A 16,761-nucleotide genomic window follows, 5' to 3' on the forward strand; every position below is an offset into this window, starting at 1 on the left:
TGATTCTCTCTTCCTGTTTGTCTTTTTTTTCCCTCCCCTCTGCTTTTCCAGGAATGCTCGTTTAAATTACCAGTCTTTTCAAAATTGTACCTGCTCATTTAAATCCCGTCTGACTCTTTAAATCAGTTCCTGTAGTCTGTGATTTGTCTGGACACATTTGTAGTGTTTTCAGATTTAGTGTGGATATAACTTCTTTGGCAGTCATTCCAAATCACCTGTGGGCCCTTTCACTGTACTTCCTTTTTTGTCTTTTGTACAGTTTTTCTTAGTCTGCTTTTGCTTCCACAAAACCTAAAAGTAACAGTGTGTACACTGAGATTGGTGATTTTTCTGTTTTATTCACAGTTACTTTGCAGTTTGCTTCTTCAAATTCTGTATCTTCAAATTATGCTGTGTGTGTGGTTTTGTGTAGAATAGAATTTTTCCTTCTTATTGTTATGGAAAGAAATTTGGGGAAATATTCATTCAGCTTGCATTGGCCTCAGACATCTTGGAAGTCCTGGATTACTTAAATTGTGGTGGTATAACTGGCCATACACCTGGAAACAGTAGACTTGGAACCACTTTTACATGTAGAGCTTGTTACAGTTCCAAATGAATGTAGAGTTTATTTAAATTCCATGTGGATTAAAAACCGGTGTAAAAACAACAAAAATACCTCAAGAAAGTCCAGGTGAATACATAATCCAGAATTCATGTGTAATCTGGGTATGAGTGTGTGTGGGTACTCTTTTAACTGAAGATGGAAAGCAAGAGCTATAAAAGAGATGTATGTGTATGTAAAAAGATTTAGAAGAAATATTTGTATTTTGAGGACATTGATAGAATACAGAAACCTTTTACAAGTTGACAAGATAACCTGATAAAAAATACATGACTAGAAGGACACGAACAAACATTTCCCAGAAGAGTGTAGTGAAATGATCAATAAACATAAGCTGTTCAGATTTATTAGTAATCAGGGAAATTGAAGTTAGAGCAACAGCATATCCCTTTATAGCTATCAAACTAGCAAAATTAAAAAGAACAAAATTACCTATGGGTTGCAGGGATGGAGGTAAATAAGGTGCTTTTATATCCTCTGCACAATGTTTAATAAATAATTACCAAATGAAGTGGGAGGAGGCTTATGTTTTCCCCCCTTCCTAAGTACATACTTTGAGTATATAATGAAGATAATTAAGCATAGTAATCATAAGCTTGAGAAGGGAAGTGTCATCAGATTTTATATTTAGAATTTAACAGGGCATACTGAGAAATAAGAAACTCCTTTAGATGGCCTAGGATCTCTATAACATGAGCTTTTTCTTGAAGATTTACCTATATCGTGAAAATGAAATGCCCTTCAGTATTTGAGGATGTTCTACCAACTTGCCCTTCAGTATTTGAGGATGTTCTTCTACTACCAACTGTAATGACTTCCTTTTTGCAGACTTAGTCTCCACCTCCCCTGCAGTAATTTATGATGAAAATTGCAAACATAAGTAATCTCTACACGCAATGTGGGATTAGAACCCACAACCCTAAGAATGAGAGTCCTGTGTTCCACCGACTGAGCCAGCCAGTGTCCCTAAAGATTTTTTAAAGTAATCTCTAAACCCAATGTAGAATGTGAATTTACAACCCTGAGAGTCGCATGCTGTACCAACTGAGCCAGCCAGGTGCTCCCCACAGTTGAAAGATTTTGAAATGAACAGACATATACTTTCCACTGAGATTCTACCATTACTAATTTACTATTTTTGTTTTATCACATACCTATCATATATATATAGATATGTATAAAGATATACATCAGTGCATCTCAATTTTCGATGCATTTCAAAATAAATTACATCAGTATACTTGCCCCCTAAATATACTTCAGTATGCATATCAACTAGAATTCATTGTTTATTGAGATAAAATTCACATTCAGTGAAATGTAAAAATCTTAAATGTATGTTTACTGAGCTTTGATAAATGGATATGCTTGGGTAATCCAATATTCACCTCAGGAAGCTCCTTCATGCTCCTTCCCAGTTTATTCATGTTTTTACCTTCTAGGGGTAACCATATTTTTATTTAAGTCTGTTTTACGGACATATGTTTTCTTTTAGGTAAATCCCTAGGAAAGAAATTGTTGGGTCATCGAGTAGGGATATTTTTAGTTTTATAAGAAACTATCAGTGGTTGTCTGAAGTGGTTGTTCCATTCTACACTCCTGCAAACGATTTGTGAGAGTTTTGGTTACTCTACATCCATGCTAATGTTTGGTATTGTTAGTCTTAATGAATTTCAGCCACGCTTAAGGATGTGTAATAGTATCTCTTATGGATGTGTTTTTAACTTGCATTTTTCTGATAAATAATGATTTTGAGCACTTCTCTCATGCTTATCAGCCATTCATAAATCTTCTATGAAGTTGTGTTCAGTCTTTTGGCCTTTTTAAAAATTAAATTGTCTTTTTATTTTTGAGTTGTAGGAGTTCTTTATGTATCTTGGATGCCCGTCCTTTGTGGGATATATGTTTTGTGAATATTTTATCTCATAGCACTTAGTTTTTAAGTACTTTTTTCCCCTACAAATACTTACGGAGCACTTACTATGTGTTGGAATATGGTAGTAAACAAGATACACAAAAAACATTTTTACCCTTTTGGAGTCGCTGTGGTTCCTCTGTACAGTGAGAGAGACTGGTAAGAAGGCTCCTTCAATGATCCAAGAGATGATAGCTTGGGGCAGGTTTTAGTAAGGAAGTGGGTGAGAACTGTTTGGATTCGTGGAGGTACTTGTAAGTAGTGCTGACTGATTTGTTGTGTAAGAGAGGGAGGAATCAGTGGTGACTCCCAAGATTTTTGGCCAAAGGAGCAGAAGGATAGAGTTGCCATTTATGAGATAAGGAAGTTTATAGGAGGAATGGGTTTGGGTGGGCATGACAGTAGTGGTGGATTAGGAATTCAGTTTTAAATATGTTGAGATGCCTATAGATATCTATGTGGAGTGATGATGTGAGGAATTGTATATATGAATTTGGAGTTCAGGGAAGAGTTCTGGGTTGGAGATAGGAATTTGGGGGTCATGAGCATGTAGAACCCACTGTTATACTGACAGTGGGGCCAGAACTTGAAGAGAAGAGGCACACAAATCACTAATTTTTAATAATAAACTTGATTTTGGGGTAATTTTAGGTTTACACAAAAGTTGCAAAGATTGTGCAGGGTTCTCCTATGCCCTTTACCCATTTTCCCTTAATATTAGCATCTTAAATAACTATAGTACACTTATCAAAGCTAAAATACTAACATTGGTACATTGCTATTAATTCCAGTTCAGACTTTGTCTCACCAGTTTGAAATCACTAATTGTAATGTAAGATGGAAGTTCAGAAACGTTTTATGAATCAATTGTGTAAGTTTTTGACTGCTTTTTCATCTCCCTTTATAGAACTAATGGCTGAAGAGTAAACCAACATGGCAACTATGGTTCCACCAGTGAAACTGAAATGGCTTGAACACCTGAACAGCTCCTGGATTACAGAAGATAGTGAATCTATTGCTACAAGAGAGGGAGTTGCTGTTCTGTATTCTAAACTGGTCAGCAATAAAGAAGTAGTACCTTTGCCCCAACAAGTTTTGTGCCTCAAAGGACCACAGTTGCCAGACTTTGAACGTGAGTCTCTTTCAAGTGATGAGCAGGACCACTATTTGGATGCCCTTCTTAGCAGCCAGCTAGCACTAGCGAAGATGGTATGTTCAGATTCCCCATTTGCTGGGGCACTTCGAAAACGACTGCTTGTACTCCAGCGTGTCTTTTATGCACTTTCGAATAAATACCATGACAAAGGCAAAGTGAAACAGCAGCAGCATTCTCCGGAGAGCAGCTCTGGTTCAGCAGATGTCCATTCTGTTAGTGAACGTCCCCGGTCAAGCACTGATGCACTTATAGAAATGGGTGTTCGAACTGGTCTAAGTTTATTATTTGCACTTCTAAGACAAAGTTGGATGATGCCTGTGTCAGGACCTGGTCTTAGTCTTTGCAACGACGTTATTCATACTGCAATTGAAGTTGTCAGCTCTTTGCCACCATTATCTTTAGCAAATGAAAGCAAGATTCCTCCAATGGGTTTGGACTGCTTATCACAAGTGACAACATTTCTTAAAGGAGTAACTATTCCCAATTCTGGGGCAGACACTTTAGGTCGCAGATTAGCTTCTGAGTTGCTGCTTGGTTTAGCAGCTCAGCGAGGCTCTTTGCGGTACCTTCTTGAATGGATAGAAATGGCTTTGGGGGCTTCAGCGGTTGTAAATTCCATGGAGAAAAGCAAACTACTATCAAGCCAGGAAGGAATGATCAGCTTTGACTGCTTTATGACTATATTAATGCAGATGAGGCGTTCTTTGGTATGTACTATAAATCTGCCTTCAATTTAATCTGTAATAAACCATCTCATTCCTTTTTTGACTTCTTTTATTTACTGCTCCCCAATACCAGCAATTAAGGAAGAAGAGAGTTAGCCTTTGTTGAGTACCTGCTACCAACAAGGTGCTTTGGATGCATCCTGTGATTCAATTATCATGATAATCCATGAGGTAGATATAATTTATCCTTATTTTAAGGAAGAAGAAACTGTGACAGTTACCTAAATTTACACGTTTGGCAAAAAGAAGTAGAAGTGAAACATATACTGATTAAATACTTATGGGGCAGACACTTCGTTATTTATTTCTTACCTCAAGTCTGTCTTTGCAGACCATGTATTGTATTTATGTTAAGTTTATTCATTTTTTTTCCTGTGAAGGCCTACCTTAAAGTAGATATAAAACATAATAAGTTTACATTATTGTTGGATTTCCAGTTTTCTCTTCACTTTACCTCTTTCATTCCTGGATAAAATGTCAAATACACCTAGTCAGAAGGGGCCTCCCTCCATAACTTCCAAGTTTATACCCTATGATATAGCTCCTTATTGTAATGAGGGCACCTCAGAAAACTAGATTGCTTTTGACAGAAATCTGGATCTGTTCTTGGGAAGAATCTTGTATATTTGATTTAGTTTGGCTCTCCTAACATCACCAGAGGCCTATATTAGATTGAATTTAATTTAATTTCAGATTGGCTTTAGAGGGAAGGAAGGGTTATTTAGTTGAATTTTATGTTTATTATTCCTTCCTGCACAGTAAGTGATAGAGTCTGATGCTCTTGGTCTTCAGAACTCACGTTTCTTACACTTTACAGTGTTGTCTGAGAATTTGGAAAATTGGTATATCCACTCCTTGTACAGTGGACCCCAACTTGACCTGATCCTCCCTGCCTTAAGTTTCTCTACCCCTGAACAACTGGGACAAAAGTCACCACCCAAGTTAGAAGTGAAAGAGAGAGACACATAACCATTAACTGACTATCTGATGTAAGGCCTAACAAAAATAAGTTCAATCCATAAATTTTATTTAGTTGTGTGATTCTTAACCTTCAGTGATAACACATGTGTAGTAATTGTTTGAATGGGAGTCCACAAGATATTCATGACCTTATATTTAAATAGAGAGTAGGGAAAAAATGTCATTGTATATCTCTGGATTCTAGAAGAATAAACAACAGTTAAAACACCATTGGCCTTTGATGCCACTTCGTGTTTATTTAACACTGTGTGCCAGATGCTGTCAGGCACTGAGTTAGAAAGATAAATGAGCTTTGTAGCGTCCATGCCCTCAGCCAACTCACAGTTTAAGGAAAGAGAGATGCACAAACATTTCAAATTAAAGATAATGAGCTGTAGTAGAAGTCTGCACAGAGAGGAGGTGATGAGACACAGGAGGAGAGCTGGAGGGAAGGGGCGGAAAATGCCTTGTGGAGGAAGGATCCCTGAGCTTAGTTGGAAAGTAGAGTTTGCCTGCAAACGTGAAATGTGTAAGTGGAGGTAGCTGGAGAAGTTTTCAGATGAAAGGACCAGAATTCACAAAGTGACCAAGGTGTAGGAGAGCAAGCCCCTGCTTGTATGGGGTGGAATGGGATGAGATAAAGCTGCTAAGTAGGCAGGGCCTTGTATCTCATGCTATGCAATGAAAATTTGTCCTATAGGCAGTGGGGAGTCATTGAAGCAATTTTAAGTGGAGTCAAACCAGATAGCAAGAATATGTGGAAAGGTACTCTATCCAGTACCTGGATATTATGTTCTTGTCAGAATATCTTAAAAAGACAAATGTGGAAAAAAAAAGGTATAACATTATTTTTGATAGTAGGTGCTTAAGAGGTAGGTAATTAAATGAAGACCTGTGAAATCATGAATTTATGTTATTTTAATTTCCACTTATCTTTATACCATTGAAATTCCTGTGATATGTTAACAGTGTATAAAGTTACACATTTCATGTGCTATATTTTCCAAAATTTAGTTGTTTAAAAAATACTTAGGGATAGTATTGTTTTCTTATTTACATTAAGAATTCTGTACAGAATGGGTTTTAGAGATGTCTTTAATCCTTACTGACTGACTGGAGCTGGAGTAGTCTCAGTCTTAACTACATTATCCCCCCCTTATCCCTGGGGGCTATGTTCCAAGACCCCCCCCCCCCCCAGTAGAAGCCTGAAGCTGCAGATAGTGCTGACCGAACCTTATGTGTACTGTGGTTTTTCCTGTACATACATACATATGATATAATTTATAAATTAGGCACAGTAAGAGACTAACAACAATAATAGTGCTATTATAACAATATACTGTAATAAAAGTTACATGAATCTGGTTTCTCTTTCAAAATATCTTAATGTACTGCACACACCCTTCTTGTGATGATGTGAGATGATACAATGCCGATGAGATAAAGTGAGGGGAATGAGCAGGCATTGTGACCTAGCATTAAGCTACTGTTGACCTTCTGACTATGTCAGAAAGAGGAGCATCTGCTTCTGGACTGCTATTGACCTTGGGTAACTGAAACTGCAGAAAGTGAAACTGTGGATTGGGGAGAGGGGAGAGTACTGTATTGACTGTATTGGGAAGGACAGAAATCAGTGACAGTATTTGAAGGATGTTTTGTTGGTTTGGTATTTTCAAATTTAGAAAGAATTTATTAAAGATTTCTTGTATTTTCTTTCTCAGTGTACATGATGCAAATTAATTACTGCTACCAGTTTTGGGTTGTTATTATATACTAGGAGCTGTGCTAAGCATGTTTTATACATAACTCTATTTAATCTTCCCAACAAACCTAAATAATATCTGCATTATTCTTGTCTAAGGATAGGGAAACTTATCCTTCATTAACACATCCAATAGGTGATGGAGCCTGGATTTAAACCCAGATCTGTTACTGAAAACTTCATGTGGTTTTCAACATTTTCCTCCATATTGTAGAAAGGCATAAAAAAGAGGATTATGATGGCTCTGGTACTAGCTCCTAGGAAGGTGCAGCAGTCTACTTCTTCATCTGCTTTTGATTTGATGATCACTTGAGATGGCCTTTAAATAGTGGAACCATAGATTACACTTGTGTTTTCCTCAGAAGTTCTGCACAGCTAATGATGGAATTCATTGAATCTGTGCCCCAAAGTATTTGCTGAGATCGCAACACCTTGTATATCTAGGTGCTAGTTAATTTTGAACACTCACTTTCTGGTATGATTCCAGACCTACAAGTGGCTGGCTCTCTTTAGCTTTACTACTCAAAGAGTAAGCCTCAGGTAGCAGCATTGGCATAACCCGGGTGCTTGTTAGAAATGCAGAACCTTAGACCCTATCTATAGTTACTGAATTGGAATCTGTGCTTTAACACAATCTCCAGATAATTCATGTCCATATTAAAATTTGAGAAGCACCATCTTAAATAGATAAAAATTGATTTGGTGGCAGCAGGTTAGTACCTAATAAACTAGCCATAACTTAAATAGCCAACATATTCATTTGTTTAATTACTTAGGAATCATGTTGATTAAAATAGTTTGAATTAATAAAATTGATATTGATAAATGGGATCTCATAGGGCCAGCCTCCCTTCCATAATAAAAGATATACTTCCCTATCATATATCTGCCAGTTTATCATCTAGAATATAAATATTATATAAATATTTTTACACTACAGAATCCTTTGAAGTAAAGCTACTTATGAAAATTTCATGATTAAAGAATTGTTAAACCAGAGAAAGAACTTGACATTTGTGGTCTAAAGATTTAAGCATTTGAGAATTTGAGGGAGCAGTGAGATCAAGTTCACTTTCTGGTTTGTCGTTTTTTAATGATGGAATGATTTCTTGTCACAGCCATTGGGCCCTTCTGTAGAGTCCCAGAGAGGTCTACGATTCCTCAGCTGTGATAGGAGAAAGATGCTTTGTTGCTAGTGTAGTCAGCACTGATTTGTGAGACTGATGAACTGATTTGTGAGACTTTAGTTTTGCTGAAACTAAGAAGGGAGGAACAGACTTTCTGCTGCTCTGGTCAAGGTCATCACTCAAGCTCGCTATGTTCTACTTGCTGTATCCTTGGAGACAGGTGGGCAAGGCAGCCCCAGGAGAGTAGAATATTTCCTGGGGCCTCATTTACTGGATATTGGCCACTCAAAGAATATGTGATTAGTAAAATTCTGCCTCCTTGACTATTTTCTGGGTCAAGCCCTATGATTATTGAATAGGGTAATCATTGAGGAATTGGCACTTAATTTAGTGTTTCACTCTATAGCTCTTTCTTTTATAACACTTCTATATAAAAGTTGGTTTCATGACCTAGTGTTAGGATTTGATCTTAATATGCATAATCATATAAACAATTCCTCAGATATTTTTGTGGAATATTTAAGTGATTTTAACACATATGTCTCCTGAAACTGTAGGGTTCATCTGCTGATCGAAGTCAGTGGAGGGAACCAACCAGAACATCTGATGGCTTGTGCTCACTCTATGAGGCAGCTTTATGTCTCTTTGAAGAGGTATGTAATAATCATATCATTTACATTAAAACTACTTTGTCTTAAAATGCTGTAGCATGTGTTTATCCCTTAAAAATAATTATTCAATCTTTGGAAAGGATGCAAAAGAAAGCATCAGTAGTTGCCTCTAGAAAGTAGAGCTAGGGTGTCTGGCCTCTGGGAAGGAGACATACTTTTCAATTTATATATACCCTTTTATTCGTTTTGAACTTTGTGTCATGTGCAGGTAACTTTAAAACATTTATTATTAAATAGATACAGAAACACATATAAACAAATGTCAGGCTTAATGAATTATTATAAAATAAATTTTCTTCTCATCTTACCCAGGTAAAGAAGTAAAACTACCAGCCACTCAGAATGGCCCTTTCATGTTTTGGTCATAACCCCTGTCCTCCTCTCCTATGTAACCACTAAGCTGACTTTCAGAGTAATCACTTCCTTGGCATTTCTTTGTTGTTGTGTCACCCAGGTGTGTATCTCTAGACACTGTAGACACTGTCTTGCCTATTAAAGACACTGTCTTGCCTATTTAAAAAAAAACAAAGAGGTCTTTGGGGTGCCTGGGTGGCTCATTTGGTTAAACGTCTGACTGTTGATTTCGGCTTAGGTCGTGATCTCACTGTGTCATGAGATCAGGCTCTGCTCTGTGTGTGGAGGTTGCTTACGATTCTTCTTCTCCTTCCCTTTGTTCCTTCCTCCCTCTCCCTCTCCCCCTCCCCCCCTCTCTAAACACACACACACACACACACACACACACACACACACACACACACACGATGTCTTTTAAATCAATCTATGGGGTCCCCTCCATTTATTTCTTTTCCTTCAATGTTTTTGCTCAGGAACCTGGGCTTTTTGCTGATTGATTGCTCATAATGTGGTTCACCATGTTCTATTTATTTCCTGCAAATTGCCAGGTGGATCCAGAGGCTTGACCTGAGGATTGATCCTTTTGGCAAGGTTTGATCTTAGGTTTGATCCCTTTGGCAAGACTATATGGCGTTGTGATCGTCCATCAGCTTCCTTCTAATTGTCTCTCTTTTTGTGGTATTAGCAACTGTTGATGCTACATTTATATGGCTACATTTATTAATTCATTGGTGGTTGAGTGCAAAACGGTGATATTTTAACTGTATCATTCCTCTTCCATTTATTCTTTGGAATGTTTTTATAAAGGTGATTCCCTTATCAATTATTTGGTTACTCTGCTTCAGTTCATTTAAGAAAGGCAGAAGAAATGCTTGATTCTGTTTATCCAATTTTTTAAAATTTTGACACTGATTTTTATTTACTAGTGTTCAGTTTATTGAATTAGTCTGTTATCCTCCAAACTTGACCAGTTGATTTCTTTTGAAAAATACTATTATGAACCCATAGTAGTGGGCCAATAGTCTTTTGGGGTAGTAGTCTCTTCAGTGTGGTTCCTAAATTCTTTTGACATAGACCTAATAATCTTTGATAGCTTTCTTGCTGTCTGACACATTAAATTACTCTAGATTCATCTTGTACATTTCTTGCCCCAGATCTAGAATCAGATAGCTATTTCTTCAAAAAGCCCTAGTTTCTTTTAGTGGAAAATAGTATTTCAGAACCACAATCAGAGTGTTAAAAATGTTCATCACTACTGAGTATTTTGTTTCTAGGGTTTTATAGTGGACAGAGCTAGAGTGTGTGTATTTAAAGCTAATATACCTCATGATTTGATGCTGATACTTTCAAATTCAGAGCCAAAGAATTTTTACTTAATCTTTTCTATATTACATTTATATCTCCTTTCTTCTAAACTAAGAATACTCATTCTCAAGGGTATAGGGTTGGTAGAATTAGAATACCCCAAAATTACTTACTTGTTTTAATCACTTATTGCACACAGTCACAAACAGCCGTCCTAAAATAAGACAAATACTACCACCATATGACTACTGAAAACATTACATTTTTTTAATTTTAATTTTAATTTTCTTTTTAAAATTTACATCCAAATTAGTTAGCATATAGTGCAACAGTGATTTCAGGAGTAGATTCCTTAGTGCCCCTTACCCATTTAGCCCATCCCCCCTCCCACATCTCCTCCAGTAATCCTGTTTGGTCTCCATATTTATGAGTCTCTTATGTTTTGTCTCCCTCCCTGTTTTTGTATTATTTTTGTTTCCCTTCCCTTATGTTCATCTGTTTTGTCTCTTAAAGTCCTCATATGAGTGAAGTCATATGATATTTGTCTTTCTTTGACTAATTTCGCTTAGCATAATACTCTCTAGTTCCATCCATGTAGTTGCAAATGGCAAGATTTCATTCTTTTTGATTGCTGAGTAATACTCCATTGTGTGTGTGTGTGTGTGTGTGTGTGTGTGTGAGAGTGTGTGTGTGTGTATATATATATATATATATATATATATATATATATATACATACACCACATCTTCTTTATCCATTCATCCATCGATGGACATTTGGGCTCTTTCCATACTTTGACTATTGTCGATAGTGCTGCTATAAACATGGGGGTGCATGTGTCCCTTTAAAACAGCACACCTGTATCCCTTGGATAAATGCCTAGTAGTGCAATTGCTGGGTCGTAGGGTAGTTCTATTTTTAGTTTTTTGAGGAACCTCCATACTGTTTTCCAGAGTGGCTGCACCAGCTTGCATTCCCACCAACAATGCAAAAGAGATCCTCTGAAAACATTACATTTTTATATATGTTCTGTTTTTTTTTTTTAAGTTAACATTAAATGTACATAGAGCATCATCTTCTCTTCCTTTTAACCCTCATTTAGTTTTAGTTTTAGTTTTATAAGTAACTATATATTTGATGCTCACAGTCAGCTTCTCTGTTAATGTCTTTTTCTTCTTTTGGGTTATCTGAATCTCATTCTCTAGTACATTCCTCAGTAAAGTCCATTAGAACAATATTGTCTTCTTATGTGTTAATAATTGCTGTCCACTTTGTACTTCAAAGTCAGTTTTGAGAATATAAAATCTTTGGCTCACATTTTCTTTTCTTCTGCACCTCAGTTATGTTCATCTGTTTTCTTCTGGCATGAACCTTTGCTGTCAAAGTCTGAAGATAATCTGATTTTCTTTCCCATGAGTTAGGTGATCTTTAAAGATCAGTATTTCACTTGAATACATGTAGATGTCATACATTCTGGATTGATATTATCAGAGATATGAGAATTTCAGTATGTTGTTTAAAATCTTTTTTATTTCAGAAAAATTTCCCTAAATTCTGGTTTTTAGTATTTAAAAATTTTTTTTAATTTGGTTTTCTTCTTTAAGGACCACCATTATCTGTATGTTGGATCTTTGCCTAACTTTAGTATTTGTCACTTTTTCTTGAATACTTTTTATATCTTTTTCATTTACTTATTTCTAAACATTTTTTCCTTTTTTATTGTTTGTTGCTCTTAAGGTATTGTCGACTGTATATATTTACACTTGGATTCCTTCTAGTTTAGTCTTCATTTCTGAAATTTTTTTTTCTTTTATTTCTGATTTTTTCTTGAGTTCTGTCATCTCACTTTTGAGTGTTTCTATTTCAGATTTTTGTTTTTCTTTCATGTCTTGTTTCATTTTCTTAATCCCTTTAGCTTGTTTCGAAATAGGTTACAGTTTGATCTGTTTTGTCAAAAGTTCCCTTCTGGCATGCTTTTATTGTAGGAATGTTATTCTGCCTCTTTTCCCTTTTTTTTTCTAGTAATAACTTCATGTGGAATTTGACCTGGATATTTTTGTTGCTGATTTTTGTGGACAGTTTGGTTTTCTGAACTTTTAAAATGGAGATGGGATTCAGGATAGCTTTTCAAACACCAAAGACTCCTATTATTTTTTTGTAAAAAAAACAAAACAAAACAAGATGGTTTCGCAGCATGGTCCCCTCCACCACTTTTATTTTGACATTCTCTGTCTTTCCTCCTTATTGTCCCTATCCTGCTCAATTTATATTCCTCTCCCAGTAGTTTCTCTTTAGTGTGGTGACTGTGTCCTGGCAGGGAATTCTTGCTTGTCAACTTGAAGAGTTCACAAGAAGTAGATTACTGTAGCTTCTTTCAAACTTCTCATGGACTCTTTGTATTTACCTGCTGTGAGACCAGGTAAAACCCTTCCTACTTGCAACTGCTGTTCTTAGATTGGCTTACTGTTCTGTCCATTGAGTACCTAATTGGTTGTTTGAGGTTTTTCCTGTTCTGAGGTCTGTCGGATACTTTATCGCTTCCTCTTGCGCAAATGTCATTACCATGTAGTTTTTGTGCTGGGTGGTGGTTTGTCTGCATCTGCTTATATTTTTGAAAGGAGTTACTGGAGGTACCCTTATCACCTAGTTTTATTGTGAATGTTAAGTGTGAACTTGAAGTTTGGCCTTGTAGCTGTTCTGTTCAGGGAGTTTAGAAAACTGTGTTGCTGCTGCTGTCATCTTCCTAGGTTCCTATCCCGCCCCTGTCTCTGTTTTTTTTTTTTTTTTTTTTTTTTAATGTTTATTTTTGAGAGAGAGAGAGACAGCATAAGTGGGGGAGGGGCTGAGAGAGAGGGAGCACAGAGCCTGATGTGGGGCTCGAACCCACGGACCGCGAGATCATGGCCTGACCCAAAGTTGGACACTTAAATGACTGAGCCACCCAGCCACCCCTCAGTTGTTTTTAAACACACATTTCTAAGCCCTATAAGTAAATTTTTTTCTATCTCGCTCTTTTTGGGGGTTGTGGGGGGAGGAGAGCTGTGACTTTTTTATAAAACCTATTAATAGCAATAGATTTTTATATTAAAAATTCTAACACATGGGGTGCCTGGGTGGCTTAGTCAGTTAAGCATCTGACTCTTGATTTCAGCTCAGGTCATGATCTCACAGATTCACTGACAGTGTAGAGCCTGCTTGGGATTTTCTCTCTCCCTCTCTCCCTGCCCCTCCCTCACTTGTGCTTTCTCCCCCCCCCCCCCAAAAAAAAATTAAATAAATAAACTTAAAAAAAAAATTCTAACACTCTTGACCCCACCATTCTCCATTTGTCTCCAGCAAAATTTCAGATTTTTATTAGGGACTGGCAGCCTTCACTTACCCATATTTTGTATGTCCTCAAAACTGTCCTTTTGTTCATTGGAAAATGTTTATTTAACGCACATATCATTCTCTTGTTTTGGATACTATTTAATGATTCTGACTAAAATTATTCTATCCCCTTCCATTTAATGGGCTTCTGAAGATTGACTTTTGAAGGTTTTCCTTCTCTTATTTTGTTAGAGCAAAAAACTACTAGACAGAACAATTGGCAACAGCTACAGTCAGAATTAATATACCTTTTAAAAGTAATTTCTTTGCCCGATGTGAGTTTCTAACTCATGACCCCGAGATCCAGAGTCGCATGCTCTAAAGACTGAGCTAGCCAGCTGCCCCCAGAGTTAGTATTTTTATTGTATAGAATTCATATAAGCCGATTAAAAGTCCGTTAAGCTCTAACAAATAAATGGGCAGAAGTTAGTGGTAAACAAATAGATGAAAAAAACTTTAGTTCTATTGATAATAATGAAATGTGTAGTTAAAATAAGGCATCCTTCTTTATCCCACTTAAGTTTGCCAAAAAATTAGAATCATACATATATTGGTATCGATTCAGTGAGACTGGTACTGTCATAAAGATGTATTCCGTGGTTAGGGCAACTGAAATGGCCACACTGGGTCCAATCCTTTTGGTGGGTTGTGGGGGGCGGCAGGTGAAGAAGTCTAGATTTTTAAAAAGCATTATGAATGACAGCAGACTTTACCATTGTATTCAACACAGATTGTAAATAAGCGATGATTTTTATTATACATAGAATATATTGCTGGTGATAAAATAATAGAGTAGCACCATTTTGGAAAGCAATTTGTTACCTAGTATATTTCAAGATTTGTAAGGTTGTTATCCGTTTGGGATATAGTAGCCCCATTTCTGAGGTTCTCTATTTAAGAAGTAATAAAAAAAATGTAGTAAAAACTACATTCCCTAAAATGTTCTATATAACAAAAAGAATCTAAATGTCCTGTTTAAAAGAAAGGGTTAAGGGGCGCCTGGGTGGCTCAATAGGTTACACGTTCGAATTCGGCTCAGGTCATGATCTCACGGTCCGTGTGTTCGAGCCCCGCGTTGGACTCTGTGCTGACTGCTCAGAGCCTGGAGCCTGTTTCAGATTCTGTGTCTCCCTCTCTCTCTGACCCTCCCCGTTCATGCTCTGTCTCTCTCTGTCTCAAAAATAAATAAACGTTAAAAAAAATTTTTTTAAAGAAAGGGTTAAGTAAATTGTGTTTTTATGTTAGGTGGGAAATTATCAGTTCAATCATGAAGATTAGGTAGACATGGAAAATTTTGCATGACTTTTGTATCATTACTTTTATATATGCACTGTGATAAAAATGTTAAAGAACACGTATATGCAAAAATCTGGGAAAACATACCTAAAATAGATAGCATTCATTGTTTTAAGGTGATAAGATTATCAATTGTGTTTTCTTTCTTTCTTTCTTTCTTTCTTTCTTTCTTTCTTTCTTTCTTTCTTTCTTTCTTTCTTTCTTAAGTAAGCTCTGTGTTCAACATGGGGTTTGAACTCACAACCCTGAGATCAAGAGTTGCATGCTCTACCAACTGAGCCAGCCACTTCTTTGTTTTTTAAGCTTTGATTTTCTGTAATGTGTGTACAATAATATAATTTTTAGCTAAAAAAGTCTTGATTGTGTGTCTCTTCCTCCACTTTTGCCACCTTTATTAGTATCTTTTCCAGGAGTGAGTAGTCTAGCCATCTGTATTTAAAATTGGATGTGTTCTTAAGTTATTTGAGCAGTTGAGAGTTTTAGAAGAAAGTAAACAGTAATTTTAGGTGACAGTTATAAAAATGTTTCCATTAAAAATATCTTGCCTATTTATTGCATGTTTTTAATTTTAATAGGTTTGCAGAATGGCTTCTGATTACTCAAGAACGTGTGCTAGCCCAGATAGCATTCAGACTGGTGACACTCCCATTGTCTCAGAAACCTGTGAGGTCTATGTTTGGGGGAGCAATAGCAGCCATCAGTTGGTGGAAGGCACACAGGAGAAAATATTACAGCCCAAACTGGCTCCCAGTTTCTCTGATGCTCAAACTGTGAGTTCTCTGCATACTTTACAGATTGGTAGATGACAGGGTTCTCTTTAAATAGTGTCCAGGGCTTTTTTTAAGTGGATGAAGATTCTTGTTTCTTATCTATATCATTTCTACACTGTATTGCATCACTTTTTTCATTTTACTAGAAAAAAACTTTTAGTCCATTTCCCTAACTTTGTTTCTAAGTTTCAAAAAATTAAATTGGGAGCTGGATTTTTAAAAAGAATTATGAATGACAACAGACTTACCATTATATTCAATGCAAATAATAAATAGGACTAAATAAAAACTGGAATTTTCCCTTTGCCAAATCAGCATTTTATTTTCTTATTATCACTTTTTTTCATTTGTAGCTACCTTTAAGCTAAGCTAGAACCTTCCATTTTATTATTATTTTCATTAAAATTTATGTGTTTTTTTTTTTGAATGAGTGTAAAATACTGTGTATGGTCTTTCACCATAATGGACTCTAAGGGATTTATAGGATAATTTTATTTCTTGCCCTTTACCCAGCCTTTATAAGATGAGGCTAAAACATTTTACTGTGTTGTTTTAGTGAACCATGACTGGGTAGATACCCTGAAAAGATAACATATACATTAATTTGAGCTCAACAATAAAGTCAACATAAAAAGGCCATTAATAGTTTTCTTAATTTTCTGTTTAATCTCTCTGGAGATTCATGTCAAGTTCTGATTTTAAAGACTTCCTTTGAACTTCTTTGGTAAAACTAACGTCAAATATTAT

The 16,761-nt window shown here is 36.2% G+C and overlaps 1 protein-coding gene across 10 annotated transcripts in view; it reads left to right on the plus strand.

Moving 5' to 3' along the window:
- The window catches only part of HERC1 (HECT and RLD domain containing E3 ubiquitin protein ligase family member 1), a 186,294-nt gene that overhangs the window by 40,309 nt on the left and 129,224 nt on the right, over nt 1-16,761 (plus strand). For 9 of the 10 annotated variants that reach the window (XM_042941773.1, XM_042941772.1, XM_042941782.1 and 6 more), the window contains 3 exons: nt 3,427-4,382; nt 8,807-8,902; nt 15,820-16,014. In XM_042941773.1, coding sequence (XP_042797707.1) covers nt 3,453-4,382; nt 8,807-8,902; nt 15,820-16,014 — 1,221 coding nt within the window. In that variant the 5' untranslated portion in view covers nt 3,427-3,452. Of the gene's footprint in view, nt 1-3,426; nt 4,383-4,403; nt 4,572-8,806; nt 8,903-15,819; nt 16,015-16,761 lie in introns of those variants that run through there. The other variant, XM_042941783.1, reaches the window with a different exon arrangement.

The sequence above is a fragment of the Panthera leo genome, chromosome B3, assembly GCF_018350215.1.
Source record: "Panthera leo isolate Ple1 chromosome B3, P.leo_Ple1_pat1.1, whole genome shotgun sequence".
Classification (NCBI taxonomy): Eukaryota; Metazoa; Chordata; class Mammalia; order Carnivora; family Felidae; genus Panthera; species Panthera leo.